This window comes from Triturus cristatus, chromosome 7 (genome assembly GCF_964204655.1).
Source record: "Triturus cristatus chromosome 7, aTriCri1.1, whole genome shotgun sequence".
Taxonomy (NCBI): domain Eukaryota; kingdom Metazoa; phylum Chordata; class Amphibia; order Caudata; family Salamandridae; genus Triturus; species Triturus cristatus.
Genome location: NC_140590.1, coordinates 131,522,235 through 131,542,312, shown reverse-complemented (window position 1 = coordinate 131,542,312; position 20,078 = coordinate 131,522,235). Strand labels below are relative to the sequence as shown.

The following is a 20,078-nucleotide window of genomic DNA, read 5'->3' as shown; positions in this document are numbered from 1 at the left end:
GTGCATTTGCGAGGTTCCAAGAGGCCTCCAGTCTGATGCGCGTTCAAAAGGAGGCCTGATGGCCCCTTAACTTCTGTCTTTATCCTTGCCCAGCTGGAGGTGAAAATGCAGCTGCCCGCTGCACACGCAGTGGGCGTTGTAGGAGGGGGCCCCCTTAGTACCGCATTAGGTACATCCCTGCTCCCTGTTGCTGGGACCCCCTCCCATGGTAGTCCTCCCTTGTCCGGCACCTCTGCGGCATCATTTCTGGTGCCCAGTGGGTGGGGGACAAGTATTTATACCTGCCCTGACCCACTGGCCATCCTCTTTGTGCCACGCTGGACACGCTGTCCAGCGTTGTCACGTCCCTGGGTCCAGCGGTACCGCAGGCGTCGTGCAGAGCAAAGGAGCATCGAGTCCATTCTTGCTCGGGTGAGGTTGCCGTTCTCGGTGTCCACGTCTTTTAATTGATTGAGTTGGATCTGGCATGGAGAACGTCGCTTGGTTCTGAATATGCGCTTGGCCATAACCGTGTTGATTGCTGCCTCTGCCCCTCCGTTGCTGTGAGGCTGTAAGCAGGGGGTGCTCATTCTTGTTCGGGTGAAGTAGCCTGGATGCTGTTCTCGGTGTCCATGTCTTTTAGTTGATTGATTTGAGAGCGCCGCTTGGTTCTGTACATGCGCTCGGCCATAACTGTGTTGATGGCTGCCTCTACTCCTCCATTGCTGTGAGGCTGTAAGCAGGGAGTGCTTACTTCTCTGATCCAGTCAGTTCAAATTGGGGCAGCAGTTCACTGGACACCCCAGGGGGTGCGTGGTCCTGTCGGCCCAGAGTTCTTGACTTCAAGGTACTTATACCTGCCCCCGCCCATCTGTCCTTCTTTTTGGTTCCTCCTGGTCATGCCGTCTCCCGCTCTACCGCATACCCGGCGTGTTGGCTGGGGGGTGTAGCCAGGGAAGGAACATGTTAACTTGTTAATTAGTGTTGCAGGCGGAGTTACAGGGCGATCTGAAGGCTTAAAGGTACATAGGGGTACCCTCTTCAGGAGCGCAATAAGGGTGCCAATGCCAAACCCCAGCAGTCCTTACGGCAGGACCCTGGAGGAAAACAACGGCACACGCTAGTCTTTCAGGCGGTTGTAAGCCTGAGCAACAAGGGGTTTCCCTTGACATGCTCCGCCCCTAAAAATGCATGATTAAAGGGATGGACTGGCGGTTCACGGTATTTAAGGGGAAGAATCCCCACCAAATGGGAGCACCGATTGGGTTGGCCATGGTGCAATTGGCTCATCAGGAGGGCAGGGCAGCTTAGGTTAGTCACCGCTGCCTGACCTTGGACCGCCCCTAAGTTGACCCACCACTTTGGCTCCACGCTGCTGCTAGGAATGGAAAGCAGACAAGGTGCAGGAGCTGCTAAACGTGTCCCCTGTGTTTCAAAATTACACTAGGACAAGTTCAACATATTTCTGTGTGGTCCAACTTCTCGGCAGGGATTGACGGCGTCCACCCTGTGAAAACACTGTGTGGACACTGTGTACCAGCATGTGCACCCGATTCGTGCCCTGTCTGTCTGCCATGAATGAGACTCCATAGCCTCATTCACCCCGACTCCTGGTCGCTGTTACCCCCCTGCCAGTCCTCATCCCTCTGCCACCCTGCCCCTCTCCTTTACCTCTCACCACACTCCTCCCCGGGTGTAAACCAGCAGTCCCGTACTGAGTGCACGCGCATTACTGTGCATTTTTTTCTCACCCTTTCCTGCAGCCCTTCGTGGTTGTGGGCACCCACAAGTTCACTGCACCATGATTAGAGCCCGTCCCCTATCTTCAAACACCACACGCCACCAAACATACACTCTGAAAGGGTACCAGTAACCCGCTGTGAACCCGAGCGCTTCACATCCAGGTTTTGTGTTAGAGGCGCTGCATAGAATCTGTAATGCAGTACTGTACAGAACTTAGTTATTTTCTTACTATATTAGTGCAGTAAAAAATTGGATGCACACGAGCACACACACAAACACACACACAGATATGAGGACACACACACACACATTCCACACGCACTAACACACGCACACACACACACACACCCTTAATTGCTAAGCAGCATGCAGCCATTAACAAGATGTCCGATAGCCCTTCCACAGGATACGCCGAAGCATTAGTATAAAATATTCTCTCAAAATAACACAGCATCACAGTCTATTTATAAACAACATCTTCACTGCCAAAGTGGTTTATTGGCAGTGATAACGGGTGTTCATCCTTCCCCGGTGCAATGGTACTTGGTTTATTAACCTCAGAAGGATGTACGACAGAGTGGACCAGCTGTCATTTCATGATACAATGGAGGTGGGTGGGCCACTGAAGGCTCGAGCTAGGCTGCGGCCAGATGCCTGGCCATCCTGGACTCTCGAGCCCAACATGCGCCCCCCTCCGGTGCTGGCACCTCCACCTGGAAGCCCCTGACCGCACTCCCCTCCTCTGTGCTGCAGATGTGGTGCCAGTCAGCAGCGTTGGGCCAAAGTGTTTCCATATTTTTAGGTCTGAGGTGTAAATGCACTGGCATCAAACTGACCTAGTGCTAATAATATACAGAGAGTGGGCTTCGGCTCTATCCCTTTCTTTGAACTGCCTCTTGCAGATACTGGTTTGAGATTTTGTCAATCACATCTTGGCTCCGCCCAGGGAGCATTCCTCTTTCCCATAATGCCATTGGCTGTCTGTGTGTATCTATTCACCCCCTCCTGAATGTTTGCATTGGAAGGCATGAGGGATTTTTTTCACACATATAGCTCTCTCCCAGTCCTCTTCTGATGACTCCCTCTCATGTGTCTCACTCTAATCTGCTGACACTGGAAGCGCTGCCACATTCAACCCAGACCTATTGGTTTTGCCAAAGCTTGTTTATTATGCCTTGGGGGATTCAGATATATTGATTTGGAACATGCCATAGAGTGCTGTGAAAAGGTTGCACTCCACAGCCCATTAACCACTTCCATGAACCCCACAGCCCTCCTGAACCCCTGTCTGTGTGCCAGTGAAGGCCTTTAACTCTGCGAAAGAGACCTTTCGTTTTACTGATGCGTTTAATTTCCCTCTCTAAGGTGTTGACCCTCTCCGGGTGCCAGTTTCTTTGTAAGTACAGCAAAGCCACTGATAGTGAAATCAGTCCCTTTACCTCACTGTGCCTCATTTTAAGTGAGAGTCAAATCTGAAACCACCTTGAAGAAACTGAGTTCAGGATGTGAGCTATAATTAAACAATCTGGTATCACTTACGTAAGGTTTCATTGACAAGAATGTTGCTCTACATATCACAACGATGCACATGGCAAAGTAACAACTGCAGGTTTACTCGTGGCAGTGACGTCAGGGTATTGTTGATGGGGAAAAGGTCATGTCTAAAAGTACAATCCGGTTCACCATAGTGAAACACAAGTGTCCGAGAAATAACTTATTTGACATAAAGAGTCGCTTACCCAAGCAAGACCACTGGCTCGACTCCGGCTATCTGTTCCTGTTTCCAGGTTAGCCCACCTGAAGGGTAAATATAGCCACTGGAGGGACTCGTTAGACCACTGAGGCACGCGAGTTTGTTTATTTATTTACTTATGGGGGGTTTTGCGATGCTGGCGCGGTGGTGACGTCAGTCAGGTAGCATGGGTGCCTCCCCGGCTGCTCACTCAAAAGAATTTCTGAAATATTTTGTCAGCCAGCATGCAGAGCTGTCGCACCTGTGGAGAGGCGGAGGGCCGGGCCCTCCCCGGCAGGTGCATGACGGCTTCTCCAGGAAGGGGTGGAGGCGTGTGTGATCTGCTCTCCCTCCCGTCCTCACACCTCCCTGTGACTGCGGCTCACTGCCGGTGTGTGACAGTGACGGGCTCTTGGGGTCAGAGTCCGGTCAGAGCCCGGCGTCGCGTGGCCAAGGGGCCCCTCGGAGGCCATGTGGGCGCTGGCCCCTAGCGCAGGGGTGCTCCCCGCCCTGCTGCTGCTTCTCCCGCTCATAGGTAAGCCTCGCCTGCACAGCCACCTTCTCACCCGGGTTCTGTGGACAGACACTTCAAGGACGTTTGCTTTGTGACTGAGACCCAAAATAGAAGTATTTGTTGTTTAAGACCTTCATAAGCCAATGGCGTGTGGCGCCTCACAGCAGTAGGAAGCTACCCGACCCCCACCTGTTGGTGACCCCTTCATCAAGGTGGGCCTCAGGGAACAAGTCCTAAAAAAGAGAAGCTGGGACTAACCAAGTTAGGCAGTATACAAGTGACATGTGCGTGACGTCAGAGCGTATGAGAATGTGACCCCGACTCCTGGTCGCTGTTACCCGTGTGAGGATGTGAAATCACAGGATGTGACATCACAAGCCACTACCTCACAGGGGGTGATGCCACACGAAGTGACATCACATCTTAAGACCGTGCACATTTGTTTAGCAGGTCGATCATGAGTTCATTTGAGCGCATTACGAGATTTGACAAATTATATTGTGAGTTGGGGTTGTGACAAAACATGAAGCAACCCTGACTCAAAATCTGGGCCTCAATGTATACAATTGTTTATATTTAAACTCTGCCACAAAGAAATGGGCAACAAGGAGAACAATTGCAGTAAATCATTTCTGCTTAATTGGCTGTAAAGGCTGCATTTTAATATATCTTATGGGGTTAAGGCACCTGCTGAAGAGATCTTTGTATGTCCAGTAAATCTCAAGGAATAATAATAATACTGGTGAGATAACTCTGGAGGCTGACACATTTACTGGACAGACCTGCGTTTGGTTTAGACCCAGTTTTAATCACAGAAGCATAGCGGGTTAATGTGTCTCCAGCAAAGCACATCATGTAACATGCAAATGACAGATTTTTTTCCTGTAGATTGGTAAGTGGGTTACTGCTTTTAACACAGACATCCTTTTGTTACTTGCAGTTCAGAAAGGCCAATCCTTCCATTATAGCACGGTGAGCTCTGAAGGACATGTGACTCCTACACATTGTAATCCCCAGTGTCCTATGGAACACAGATCAGGAAATAGGGGTAATGGGTCCCAATCCAGTTGTGATTCACTTGTTCTTGACAACGGGAGACCCCTTCCCCATTATTAATGCTGAGCTTAAAGATGTGCCAGAACAAGTCAAGATCGTCACTCTTTTTCCAGGAACCAATCCAATTTAATGCTTACTTAAGAAGTCTTTATGGTGCTTGACTCTTTCCAGAATTCAGAGTCATGTACAACAATAATGCCGACCAACTCAGATGATACATCAGTGACCCGACGTTTCCCAATCTAGATACATATAATTTCATGCCCTGAGGAAGCCCCAGGCCGGACGGGCGATGTAAGGGGGCGAAACATGTGTTGGCTGTTACTTTACCTTTTATTTTATGAATGCTTGATCTATTATTGTTGTACATGGCTCTGAATTCTGGAAGGAGTCAAGCATCATAAAGACTTCTTAAGAAAGCATTAAATAGGAATTTGTGTCCTGGAAAAAGAGTGACGATCTTGACTTGTTCTGGCACATCTTTAAGTCCTATGTAACACACCATCTACATTGATTTACACACTTGCATGATTTATTGTCAATGTATAATGTGTACGTGTGATGCAAATCGCTCAGACACCCTGCAGTGGGATGGGTGGCGCTAGAAAATAAATAAAGCAAATTAGTGATAATAAAATTGTTATTTGAGAAAATACTGGGACAGACCAATCTGACGTTGTTACAGTACAGTCATATGTCTTATATACAGGGACTGAACAAAGTCTAAACCATGTCTCTCTTAACTACATGTGAAGTAATAGCAAGCTGTGTGCCTTTGTTTTCCCTCCATTGCATTTGCATGCAGGTGAGAGGCTCCAGATAGCTCCCAGACAGGATACTTGAACAAAAGGAGGCCTGATGTCCCCTTAAATGTGGCTTTTGTTTTGAGTTGAGGTGGAATTTAAAATAACAGAGCCATCTCTCCACCTGCACGTTGCTGCTCGAGAAAGCAAACAATGTGCAGGTTCTGCTTGTGTCCCAGTGTCTAAAAATGACACTGGGAAGAGTCCAGCATATTTCAGTGGGACGCAGCTTCTTGGCAGGTTGGACGGCGTCAGTACTGTGAAAATAGTGGGTGAATACCGCCTGCCCGCGTGTACCCCGAGTTGTACCCTGGTGGGCCTATTCTCATGGAGGTGTGGGCGGTGGGGAGAGGTGTGTGTGGTGGGGGGAGGGAAGCCATCTTTACCCATGGGAATTTAACTGGTGAAACTCAAGTGCTCAGTAATCTCACCATGCGGGGCCCTCTAGGATATCCCGACCAATAAGCTAGACACCGGGGCGTTGCTTCCATAGGTGCATCAGGTGCAGTAGTACCAGGGCTCAGAGGCCAGAGGGGCCCACTGACCCTTGACTATTGCTGTATTTAACACTTTAAATGGGCTATGGGCCCATTTTCGTCCTTGCGCTAGGGCCCATGACAGACTGGCACCGCCACTTGGTAGACACCAATCAAAAGTACCCATGGAATGACCATCTGCCCCAGACCTTGCATCTGCCAATCAGTGCCCGACGTCCACATGAACGCCCTTGAACATGGCAAGGAAGACTGCTCCTGAGGAACCTGCAACAGCAGGAAGTGCCTTAAATGTACATTTCTGAGTATGTGCAAAGCTACATGAATGCCAACACATTTTGCATGTATCTTATCAAACTAGAATGTGGGCGCCAGTTCAACTTTGTACGTTTTGCTAATGAACTTTGGTCCTGGCTAAAGGTACGGCTGATGGGCCGCCGTCCGTGTCACGCCCTCCATCACCTGGCCAGGCTCCAATATGTCTAGAGACCACCACGGCCTGCACAGGAGCCGCGGGCACGAATAGTTTGCTGCAGGCCCGCCATGTCTGAAGGCTCACACCACGCTTATGGGGTTTTCAGAAACACACTCCCCGAGTGGGAGTCGCAGTGTGTTTCTGAAAGAACGAATGATCTCTACTCCGTGGGAGTTTTTTTTGACAGGTGCCAGGTGGTCATTATTTTTTTAGGTCTCGCCTGACCCAGCGCATGCGCTGGTCTGGCGAGACTTATTGAGAGGGCTCCAAAAAGTGCTACCAGGCCAGCCTAGAGCTACAGTGCATGTGCGCGGGCGCGCGCGCCGTGCTTTAGCGCGATTACTTTCACTTTCGCCGCTTTGATGTTTGATCGCAATCGCCAATCAACCAATAGGTCTCGTTTAGCTTTTTGTCCCTTGTCTTGTTAGGATTGCCTCAGCTTCTGGTTTAGAATTGTTGTTTATTAATGGCCTCCGGCCCGGGGAACCTACGCGCGATTGTTAATGCGCTCCCTGTGTGGGGTTTTCTCCTCACCTCACTACTGACACTCGCCCCTTCGGGACTGCGGCTTTGGTGGCTGCGTGATATCTTATTTTTGTCCTCCTCTCTTCACTCAATCTACCAAAGGCCGCCTGCATTTGGTGCTTGTTATCTTTTCACACCCCGCCCCCTCGCTGCTTTCAGGACTGCATTTATAACCTTAACTTCCAGAACAGGTCTTGTGTCTTTTAAGGCCTTTAATTTTAAAATGAGAATGCACTATTTTTGTTTTACAAGCATGTTTTCAGGCCGTCTACCTTCCGTTTCCGTTTCTCCTCTCCCTCCCTCCCTCCATCCGCCCGTCCCGTTACTTCTCCCCCACCCAGCCCATGCCTGTTATGTTTGTGCACCTCCATGAAGTCATGGGTTTCGACAGGGAACAAAGATTTCTTCACTGTAGTCCCCCTTACTGTTTAGAAATCGAGCGGACGTGGGTGTGTGATCACGGGCTGGGATGGTGGCACTGGTGTCCTCCCAAGCCCCCCACCTACCCCCTTGCAGTAGCCCCTCGACCTAGGCCCTAACTCTGGCTTCTGTGCTCAGCCTGTGTGTTTCTGCTCACTTGACCCCGTCAGACCGAGTATGGGCACCGATCCTACTCCCCCTGCACGCAAGGGCCCTTCAGAAGAGTCTGGCTGGGGCTTGTATTGTGTTGTAATTCTTTATGTATAGCGCTTAAACACCCAACGAGGCGTTGATGTGCTTATTTTGTAAGTGAAGTAAACACTACGGTCCCTTTTACAATCGGTATTTCCTGATTCGGCCAGAGATATTGTAATCATTCCCGACCCCCCTACCCCTTCACAGTCCGACAGACATTTTACCACCGCTTGATACACATAACAAATCAATGATTGCACCACTGAAAATGTCACACCATCACCCACGGCACTGATGACATCATATATGACGCCAGCAAAGATATTGTAGGCTCTTGGCATGTGTGGATCGGTTTGCTGATCTAATCGATGTCCCCCTCCTGCCAACTGTGAAACTGGCTACTCCAATCCCTTCTGGTAATTGCAGTTTTGGTGACGGTGGCAAACGTAGAGTCATTACCTTCCATGTCCTTTTTACCTTCCATGTCCTTTTTACCTTCCATGTCATTTTTGGTAGTGACTAATCCGCACTCGGCGGCTCGGACTCATAATGACCAGGGTGCGGGGCTAACTCGTGCCAGAAAGTGCACGTTTCAATCGTCGTAAGGCAGCTCAGAGGGTAAATGTGCATGCTGTGGAGATCAGCATGCAGACTGTTGGTTACATGTTCCAATCATGTAAATTAGATATATTCTGTGGCTCATATGGACAGATTGGTCCGCTCCTACTGCAGGGTACAAGTGCTGACCCTGACAGGGCCGTTTCAGACCATTATCTATTTACATTCTATATAATGAAAACCATGAAGTCGACTAACTCCACCAAGTAAACAACCCATCGTGTGGGTTGTCAGGGCAATAACACAAATATGAGTTTTATATATGAAAACAAAAAATTTTAGTCACATATTTAGAAGGATATATATGGTATATAGATTCGTTTTCCCCTCACCTATGACTGTAAAAGGAGGCTATATTAGGGATGTTTATGAGATAGCCCTTCATTTGACGACCTGTCATAATTATACATGCTAATTAATCCAATGCCCATTTTTGTAAGATTTGCTTCCTGATTTAAGGAAGGGTACATTTAGTTTGCAGCTCTGGTTTTGGTTGGCACCGTAGACAACCAATGCATGAGTGGCATTTCCATGTCATTGGAGTTTGAGATACATATGTTTCCGGGTCTTTACTTTTGGGCCATTGTGCACATGACATGAGGGAGGACATCCTACAGGACCACGGTCCTCATTCTGCTGCCGCAGTGACACTGCTCACATGACCTGAGCTGGGCCCCCCAGTTTAATCCTGGCTCACATGTTTCTCACTCCAGGTCATGGTATTTCACCCTGTATTTGGCCATTATTTGTTAGTCTTCAGTGTTTTCTTCTCTCCGTATACACCCTGCAACGTTTTCTAATCAGGATAATATTTCTTCTTTTCTTTGGGTAATCATTTGGCTTACTTAGTGGGTTAGATCAACTTGTTCAGTTTTTCTTTTTACGCCAGTGCTGCAGATATGGTTTTTGTGGATATTTGCATTTTAACGTGTTTTTATTTAAATTGTGATTAGATGACCCATGAAATGTCATTGCTTTTTTGTTGAGCAATAAAGCAGTGTTCTTAATAATATTTTGCTCTGATTTCTTCTCCCCTCCCCAAAGAAACAAGCATTTGCAATGCAATTACGCAAGTTTGAGCTATTGGCATTGTAAATGCTAATGCCTTTTATTTATGTTTTGGTTTTTAAAACATAAAATAAAAGGCATTGTCATTTACAATGCCAATAGCTTAAACTCGCGTAAATGCGAGACCTATTGCATTGCAAATGCTTGTTCTGTTTGTGACAGAAGACTGTAAAAAAGGGCATTGGTCCCTCCCCCTTCCAAATAGGGCGGGCGGTCTGATGCTCTCACTCCGTCGACCCCCTCCTTCGTCAGGCCGCCGGAGTGAGTTTCCTGATGGCGCCGCCAGCAGAGGTACCACTGCCGGAAATGACTGAGCAGGTAATCGAGCCTGTGGGGACAGGGTACTCTGTCACGTGACCCAAATCAGGCCCAAATTCGGATCCATCGTCTAATATTAATTTCTTTAACAGTTATTTTTTAAACATGCTTATTTTAACAGAATCTTGTCAGATGAAATATGAAGAATTATGTTGCACTTATAAAAGAAGAAAAAAATCTTGATGAAATCAGCATTATAAAATATGTTTCACTGCCTCAAAGCCCTTGAACTGTTTTTCTTAAGGTCGGGGAAGTTCAGTTTATCATGAAACTGATCACCTGCAGCCCTGAAGGCAGAGCTGCCGACCTATGAACCGATAAACAGACTTTTATTTGCTTCCTCTACAGTGCAATATTTTTGCTTTTGGCCGCTTCATGCAGGTCAGGCCAGAACGAAGAAAGTAGAAGTCCTATTTTTAAAAACCTGAAATTGCCATGAATTACCACATTTGGATTATTGGCGGGGCACATGACCCATAATGCACTGCAATGCTATTGGAAGATTCGCTGACATCTGCAGTGCTTCTGAAAGGCGAGCGGGGCTGGTGCAGAGTCAGTTGCACGTGCCATGTCAGACTCTATCAGCCTCTTAAAGGCAGCGGCCTGTTCAGAAAGCTCTTCTGTCGTCCATGCTGCTCTTGTATTTATGCCGAACCAGAGGCTGGTAGGGCTTCTGTCAATCTCAGGTCAGTTTCTTCCTGTAATTTCTAATTTTACTTTTGTACAAGATTACATTTCCTTTCAGTAAAAGCTCATTTCTTCCTCTCACGCTCTTAGTTGCAATGAAATAATGGCGTCACAGACCCCCTTGTTAGACATAACAACTCCCAAAATAAGCTTCGCGAATCTAGCCCTTGGGTCTGAGAGTCAGCTTAAACATTAGCAGTTGCCAAGTGTTTGCATCTATGTAAAAGCCTCTGTATATACTAACGTATTGCACACATTTCGAAATCTACAAACCATGGATTTCCGCGTACAGTATTTCGTAAAATGCCCAGGAGCACAGAAGGAATGCTACACAAATGGTAGATTTCATGCACACTCTTCCACTGCACTCAGGACTATAAGTGGGGAAAAAAAACTGGGGATGCTCTAAAAGGGGCGTGGCAAATTTCTTAAAGGGGTGTGGCCTATCCGAGTAGGGGAGTTGTCTAAATCAAGATAACTAGCGTTGTGTGCTTAAGAAAATCATGAAGTCGCATCCAGAATAGGATAATAAAATAGGCAAAAAGGTATATTTATTAAGTCTAAGCCATAAAATACCAAACACTTTAAAAAACATGTAAAAATTATTTACATTACTTAGAAATCTATTGCAGGATTTCCCAAAACCCTTGAGGATATTCACTGTGTCTATTTTGCCGGGTTTTCTCACAGCAATTTTCTTCAGCAGACCTTCTACCTTTTGCCAGCCAACGCTTTACATACGGCTTTGCGTCAAATGTTTCAAATGGAGGACCATTGAGTTTTACCCATAAGCATGAAGAAATGGTCTCTACAAGAAGAGAGGCCCTTGTTGGACAAGCAATTAAGTTCATCGCGCTGAAACCTCTCTCGCAATCCGCAGTACTTGCTGGCAGGGCTTCCATGCAAACTGCTAACTTTTTTAATGCTTCAGGGGTTTTCTTTCCACCAAAATCTTTGAAAAGTCTAAAAGCTTGTATAGTATCTCTTGCTGGCAGCTGAAAGTCTGAACACAGTTTCTGGATATCTGTTTCACCATAAAGAATGCACTCATCACCAGAAGGCAAGTTGCCTGCATCTAGCACACTGAAGCTGCCTATAAGTGCTTTCTCAGAATCCGGGGCACATCGTTTATTGATATTTACAGACAGACTTTTGTCAAACTGAATTTGATTAACCCTTTCAGTGCCACGCCCTTTCGCCCTCCTGTGCCGGGCGTTTCATTAGTGGGTGGGGTTCATGACGAGATTGTCTCGTCATGGGCACAGCGCTACCGTGCTCCATGACGAGACTATCTCGTCATGGGCACAGAAGAGGTTAAGGGCAACAGAGTTACTTCTACCATGGAAAAGAGGAACATTCTTGAATTTGCCCTCGTCAACTGCTCTCTGAGCCGCAGAAGCAAACTCCCCTGGTGAGTCCTTCATTGCTCTAAATATACGTACTTGACTAATCAAAAGTCTGTGGGCATTAGCAATTGTAATGTCCCTCCTCTGTAAGGAGAGTGATAAGTCTTTGAGCTCTTGAAGTGCATCACACATTACCCTCAAATCTCTGATAAAAGAATAGGATGTAAGCGTCTTCAAGAGACCTTCATACTTACAACGGTCTCTTATGGGTCTGGATGGGTCTTTAGAAGCATTCTCAAAATGTTTGCACAAGGCAGGGAAGCAGTTCCAAACAGCTTTCACAGACCTGTAACTGGATGCTACCCATCTAGTATCAAGCATTTTCAGTATCTTCTGAAGCTGTACACACAGTTCATCCTATGAGTGATTTGACATGTGTGGTTCCACGTTATCACATATGTGTTACTGTAAACGTTATTTATTAGGCGATCAGTGAACAGAAGCAGACACCTGGAGGGACTAACACACAGAAGGGAATATAATGTAAATGAAACGACCCATGGATGGATAAACTGACTGATGGGTGGACGGTCGGTTGGTTAGAAATAGGCATATGACTGAGAAAAAAGACGGGCAGGTATGTATGTAGAGAAATCAGACAGGTTTTTGAGGCGTAGAGATGACGGGCCGACAGGGGCAGGGCGGCACTGGTAGTGTGCATGTTTGGGCAGTTAGTGCTGTATAAGGTAGCGTTTTTTCTGTACTCGGTAACATGTGGTCTGTACACAGTGGATGCTCTTCAGCTGTTTACAATCATGTGGACAATTACAACAGCACAGAAACATTCATATACGAGTAACAATTTTGTTGTACTTCTTTCTATACCCTGTACTGTGCCCCACCCTCTGCACACACCCAACAGCGGATCCTAATTGAACCCGAGCATCTGCTGGATGTGGCAGCCTTGGGCTGTTTGTACTGAGCAGTGGCGTAATATAAAATAATGCCCCCCCCGCAGAATGTGAAGAGGGGGCCCTTCGCCTATCAAGGGGATGGGAAGAACGCCTTCAGGCGGCCCAGGCAGTGGGATGGCAAGTGTTGTGGGCTCTACTGCAGGGAAGGAAATATGGTCCCCATATATCTGGTTTGGTATTGAAAAACGGTCATAATTGGGGTTAAGTGAGGCCCATTATTCAATGCCCCTGGCCCCGGTGTTCCTGCAGTCACGTCACATTTGGTAGTTATGCCCTTGGGCCCGGAGCTATTTTCAAATAAATAGTAATGCTAGAGCTTTACAGGAAGCTTCAATCAAAGTATACATGGCTCGTTGTTAAATGTAAGCGACGTACAATATAACCATCACTATAAAATGTACTAATATGCCATTACTAATATTGTAGACAATTTCAAATGCACTGATATTATAGAACACAGGTGCGGGTAATGCTGCAAGGACGTAAAATACTTACATATACCACAATAAAATACAGCAGCAAATCATAATGGCGCAGCGTCCTTTGAGTGCGTACATACATTCTGCTGTATATACATTACTGCTGCGCACCTCACACCCTAACCCTGTAGAGGGCGCTTCTTTTTCACAATTGATATTTTCACCGAACGCAACACCACTGCCAACATCTACAGGGTCCTTTCATTTCCCTACCGTGCCCGGGCGTTGCTCGTAGTCGGTATTTAAAAGCAACCACTCTCCTCATATCCGCTTATACCAGTTGTCTAGGGCCATTAAAATACTCACGTTGCAGGCTTGCAGGCTGGGAGGGCAAGTCTTGTATGGCTTCAGAAGCATCCTGGCTGAGGCAGCTCTGATGCGGAGGCAGGGTCCTGACGGTGCTGGTAGGGCTGGGGAGGCGTCATGAAGGTAAGTTTCCTTTTCACTGCTGCTGGATTCTGTTATAGACCCTCGTCCCTTGCTTGCTTTAAGGCTGAGCAGGGTCACACTGGGTGCTAGAGAAATCTTGCTGCAGGCCGTAAAAGCAGGGTCGTGCCAGTTCTAACCAGCTGTTGTTGTGCCGATGGCTGGCACGATGACATAGGTGGCGCTGTGTGTTCAAAGAGAAGGGAAATCCCGAGAGAAAGTGTCTCTGTTCAAAGGATTTCCCTTCCTGCTACAATAACGTCACGCCTTAAGCAATGCGCGCGCATGCTCACACGCTTTGACCTTTGAGGCCCGAACATAGAGCCCCCTAGAGACCCCTTTCGAGGCCCCCCCCAAAAAACTGGGGGTGCTCAGACCCCCACAGACCCCCCCCCCCGCTTAAAGCCCTGACTACACTCACATCTCCCAGCTTTCCGCAGGGCCAGCATCTCCAGCTGTGTTCACCTGGCCCTTTATATCTGCATGAAGCTTGTTTTCTTTTTCCACAAGGACAGCATTTTTTATCTGTGGAAAAGCCTGTTCCCTGTGACCGCCTTGAGGGACCTTCCTACCCTGGAAAGATTTAATGCTGACCTTTGCAGGAGTATTTTTATGTCCAATTCTGGGTCGGAAACACTGAATACCATGAACAAGCATTGCCAATGTAAAAGGAGGAGAAGGATGCATGAAGCAGTTTTTGCTTCACTCTGCTGGGAAGCCTCACAAGTGGAGTGCTTGTAGAATGCACGTGGAAGGGCTTGGATGACTCGGTGCCAGGCACATGCCCGGAGGATGCCCCTCCAACAGCCTCAGGTCACGGGGAGTGTGCTCCAACACATGGACATCAATTCAGCAAAATGTTAGGGATAGCAGAAGTGAGATCACACACCTTTTGACTCCCCAATGATATCACAGGATGTGCTGTCTCATGACCTTTGGCCATGATGATGCCGTGATAATGGCATACTATGACCTTTGCCCCTGATAGAACAACAGGAAGTGACACAAGTCACCAGAGCTGCTTAAAATGTAGTTATTTGCCATTTCTGTGTTAGCTAGGGTTCTTCTTTGAAACCCAGGTGTCAGATACAGACGTAACGCTCCAAACTAAAATGACAATACCAAGAAAATAAGTCGTGTACTTCAGTACTCGCTGTGCGGCTCAACCACTGTCATTCGGGCAGTACTGGGATTTCAGTGCTCTGTTGCACATCACTTTCTGGCAAGGCCTCATTTCTAGTTTACAAACGACAATAGGTAATTGATTGTTTGGAGGCCCCAGCATTGCCACATCACTGTTAGTGCAATACTGACAGAGGAGTTAGCACTATATTGCCATATCACTGTACGTGCATGGTTGTAGGAAGGCCCCAGCATTGCCACATCACTGTTAGTGCAGCACTGCCAGAGGAGTTAGCACTTTATTGCCAGATCACTGTAAGTGCATGGTTGTGGGAAGGGCCCAGCATTGCCACATTACTGTTAGTGGAGCATTGCCAGAGGAGTTAGCACTTTATTGCCAGATCACTGTAAGTGCATGGTTGTGGGAAGACCCCAGCATTGCCACATCACTGTTAGTGCAGCATTGCCAGAGGAGTTAGCACTCTATTGCCAGATCACTGTAAGTGCATGGTTGTGGGAAGACCCCAGCATTGCCACATCACTGTTAGTGCAGCATTGCCAGAGGAGTTAGCACTCTATTGCCAGATCACTGTAAGTGCATGGTTGTGGGAAGGGCCCAGCATTGCAACATCACTGTTAGTGCAGCATTGCCAGAGGAGTTAGCACTCTATTGCCAGATCACTGTAAGTGCATGGTTGTGGGAAGGCCCCAGCATTGCCACATCACTGTTAGTGCAGCATCGCCAGAGGATTTAGCACTTTATTGCCAGATCACTGTAAGTGCATGGTTGTGGGAAGGCCCCAGCATTGCCACATTACTGTTAGTGGAGCATTGTCAGATGAGTTAGCACTTTATTGCCAGATCACTGTAAGTGCATGGTTGTGGAAAGGGTCCAGCATTGCCACATCACTGTTAGTGCAGCACTGCCTGAGGAGTTAGCACTTTATTGCCAAATCATTGTAAGTGCATGGTTGTGGGAAGGCCCCAGCATTGCCACATCACTGTTAGTGCGGTACTGCCAGAGGAGTTAGCACTGTATTACCCCATCACGGTAAGTGCATGGTTGTGGGAAGGCCCCAGCATTGCCACATTACTGTTAGTGCAGCATTGCCAGATGAGTTAGCACTTTTTTGCCAGATCACTGTAAGTACATGGTTGTAGGAAGGCCGTAGCATTGCCACATCACTGTTAGTGCAGCATTGCCAGAGGAGTTAGCACTGTATTACCACATCACTGTAAGTGCATGGTTGTGGGAAGGCCCCAGCATTGCCACATCAGTTAGTGCAGCACAGCCAGATGAGTTAGCACACTATTGCCAGATCACTCTAAGTGCATGGTTGTGGGTAGGCTGCAGCATTGCCACATTACTGTTAGTGCAGCACTGTCAGACGAGTTAGCACACTATTGCCAGATCACTCTAAGTGCATGGTTGTGGGAAGGCCCCAGCATTGCCACATCACTGTTAGTGCAGCACTGCCAGATGAGTTAGCACTCTGTTGCCAGATCACTGTAAGTGCATGGTTGTGGGAAGGTCCCAGCATTGCCACATCACCGTTAGTGCAGCATTGCCAGATCAGTGTTACATTGCAACATGAATGGAAGATCCCCTTTGCCAGAACACCTTGAGTACATTATTTACACATTAGTATAATGCGCCCCTCAATAGCACTACCTTCATCATTGCATATCATTTCCAGACGACGGGAAGTGCTGCATTCTTCTAACTCTTCCTACTAACTCTTCAGTAGGTTTTATACCCACCCCCTTTTTGTTTAATTTTCTTCAATGTTGATCCTTCCACTTGAGAATGTCCAATCACACTCCCCTATATTTGGATGATTACATTAAGAAAGTATAGGAAGGACCTTCACTCTTTACTGACTCCGCACTAGCATCACAGTCCAACTTGAAAATGTAGGAAAAAACACACCAAAGTAAAACTCATGATGCAGATGCTGACTGAATACTTAAAGGCAGATACCATACCTAGAGGACTTCAGGTCAGGAACATTCCTATGGTGTTCACTGACGATAAGAAATACAAACAGGGTTTCAGCTAAATCGGAACCACATGCACCAGGCACTGGATTGTGCTTGGTAGAGATACAGCTGTTGAACATTCTAAAAAACGTTTTTTTCCCAGAGTTTTATATAGTGCAGACTTGACCTGAAGGTATTAGGTATCAGAGCGCTTTATATAGCACCAGTTGCGTTACATAAGGACAGATTAAGAGATTTGCCCAGAATCACAGGATGTTGAGCGTCATTTCCAAGACTCAAACCCAGATCACCAGATTTTAGGTTGACGGCCCTAGCCATTAGGCCACATTCTCTTCCCTGTTAGATGAGATAATAGACTTAGGGACACAGATTTCAGAATCCAGTTTAATAACTGATGCCAAAAGCTTACTGGAAAAGTTTGGGAAAACAATAGCTAAGTTCACACATATAGCGCAAGACAAAAAGTCTAATAAGGTGAAGAAAGATATACAATATTATTCAGTGCAAAAGACTTATCCTCACCTTAACAAAGATTTCTATATTCATAGAAACTTTCATAATCCAAATATTGAACTCTCTTGGGGCAGGTTCAATAAACAAAGGAATCTAAATACTTTTTATGATTCCTTAGCAGAATCTTCTGATAACGCGGACCCTGGCAATGCAGCTCAAAACCCCAATTTTTCAGAGACCGGCCAACCCAGGCCTCACAGGCGTGGGAGAGGAAGAGGACGAGTACAATGGTACTTCAACACACCAGGCGAAAGGCAGAAACACCAAAAGTATTACCAATGAGATAAACAACTATACAAATAGCAATAATCCTGACTCTACCATTAATATAACGAGCAAACTACACCTATTTTTAACCTCTCGACCCACATATTGTCATCTACTAAAGCATTCTTGCTCAGCACAGGTTTGTTATTTGTTCCTATGGTAAGACCCAACTTCTTAGAAGTACAAACTAACATGCTCAGATTTTCCGGAAAATTAGATTGCATGCTTCTTTCAAGATAATACTTACAATCATTATAATGTATATATGAACTTTCGAACCCGTTCTACATTCTCACCACCTCACTCATCTGTAGCACCTGAGGTCCACACTTTCGAGAAATTGGTACTGTAGCACTTGGCCTTTTTGGCTAAATTTCCCTAAACGTTTTGCTTTCCCCCTAGACCATCTTCCTGACATAGAGTTGCCAATTTAGATGCTTTGGGTACTTTGCCACTACTGATCAGTGTCAAAGTACAAGTGTTCCCTGTGTAAAGTGTAATGGTAATTGGTTGGCCATGATTGGTAGGTTTACCTTACTAGTAAAGTCCCTAGTGATATGCACTGTGTGTGCCAGGGCTAGTAATGCAAAGGTGCACGGAGAAGGGAACTCAGGCCTGCAGTGTAGGGCATGTGCACAGTTTGCTAAGTTAGCATGTTGTCCTGACAAGTGCAACCACTTGTCAGGCCTTACTTTCCCTTTTGCGTGCACCGTGGGCACGCCTAAGGTAGGTCCCGGGTAACCCCTGGGCAGGGTGCAGTGTAAGTAAAAGGCAGGACATATACTCAGGTGTGTGTTATGTCCTGACTGTGAAAAACACTCCATTTCATTTTTCACTGCTGAAAGACCATCCTGCCCATAGGACAGAATGGGGGAAGCTAGGTGTTGTGTTTGTTAGCCTAGTTCCCTATAAGATTAAAATGAAGAGGTGAAGTTTAGTATGTATGAACTCACAGTGTCATAACACATCTTTCTATGAAAGTGGTTTTGTTACTGTGTGTTCAGAAACCACTCTTTTAGAAAGTGGCTGAGTTGTGTGCTTTAAGCTCTTCTGTGTGTATCTGCTGAATGTGGATTGACTGTCTGGATCTGAGAGGTGAGAGGAGCTGGGAGAGGTCTTGACCCAGGGAGGAGTTGAGATGACACCAGGCTGCCCTGCATCTGGGGAGAAGGGAGAGGAGAAGCCTGGGAGATGAAAAGGCCTGGGCTGCTGCTATAAACCAATTGAACCATCTCCTGCTGAGTGATTAAGGATCCAGACCCCTAGTATCAAAGGGAGAAAGGTGACACTGGGAGGGAGACACCGAGAACTGATTTAGGCAGGGATCAGGGACCCCTGAGCACGACAAACTTCAAAGACATTTAGGGGTATAAATATGAGAGCTGAAGCCCCTTAACGTTGGAATAGAAGTGGATTGAGACTGAAAAGGCTTAGACCCATTTCGTGGTCAAGAGGAACCTCTGCTAAGGAAAGAACAACTGAAGAGACTGCTGGGAAGGACCAACCCTTGCTTCGTGATCTGGGGCTTGTCTGCAGTTTGCTGTTTTAACGAAGGAAGAGGCTGTTGGGACTGTGCTGTGTGTGCTGGGTCCCCCTGATTGAAGAAGACTGTGCTTTGTGCTGTGTCTTGTAACCCCAAGGGCCCGAGGTGAGCTGGCTCCCTGTTTGGAAACACAGGAACACAAAAGTTTCCGGGGAAGTTTCAAGCGACGCAATGGGTGCGTGTTGTGGCAGCTTGAGACCCTCGAAAGGTGTGCCCTGTGATCTTGGACACACGGAGGAGAAGAGAGACTCAGATGCGCTGGGAGCATTGGCGAAGAACAGGAGATGTTGGCGAAGAGTGCCTGGTCAACGTGTGCATCGAAGGTGAAGCGAATCTCGGACGTGAGGGGAGCATGTCGTGGTGCACCGTAGGCGCTGCTGAAGAGTGCCTGGTTGTGGATATGTGTGGGGGCAACTGTTATCGAAGAGGCTGATTGTCGTCATACACTTTGCCAATATTGCTGCTAAGGAACTGCCGTACTGTCTTATGAAGCCTGACATTATTTTTGCACAACGAAGTACACAATTGTAGCGCTACGCATTGCATTATTTCTCCCTTGCAAAGTACAGGATTGTAGCGGCCCACATTGCCTTATTTCTTCATTTCAAAGTACATGATTGTAGCTACACATTGCATCATTCCTTAATTACAGAGTATATGATTGTAGCGGCTCGCATTGCTTATTCTTTCTCTGCAAAGTATGTGATTGGGGTGTGACGCATTGCATTATTCCTTCATTGCGCAGTACATGGTTGTAGCAGTACGCATTGCATTATTTCT

At 47.0% G+C, this 20,078-nt stretch overlaps 1 protein-coding gene across 2 annotated transcripts in view; it reads left to right on the top strand.

Moving 5' to 3' along the window:
• The first annotated feature begins 3,788 nt into the window (after positions 1–3,788).
• The window catches only part of LOC146809019 (uncharacterized), a 314,049-nt gene continuing 297,759 nt past the window's right edge, over positions 3,789–20,078 (top strand). Inside the window, exon 1 of one of the 2 annotated variants that reach the window (XM_085615813.1) lies at positions 3,789–3,989. In XM_085615813.1, the coding sequence (XP_085471939.1) occupies positions 3,926–3,989 (64 nt within the window). In that variant the 5' untranslated portion in view covers positions 3,789–3,925. The remainder of the gene's footprint in view (positions 3,990–20,078) is intronic. The other variant, XM_085615814.1, reaches the window with a different exon arrangement.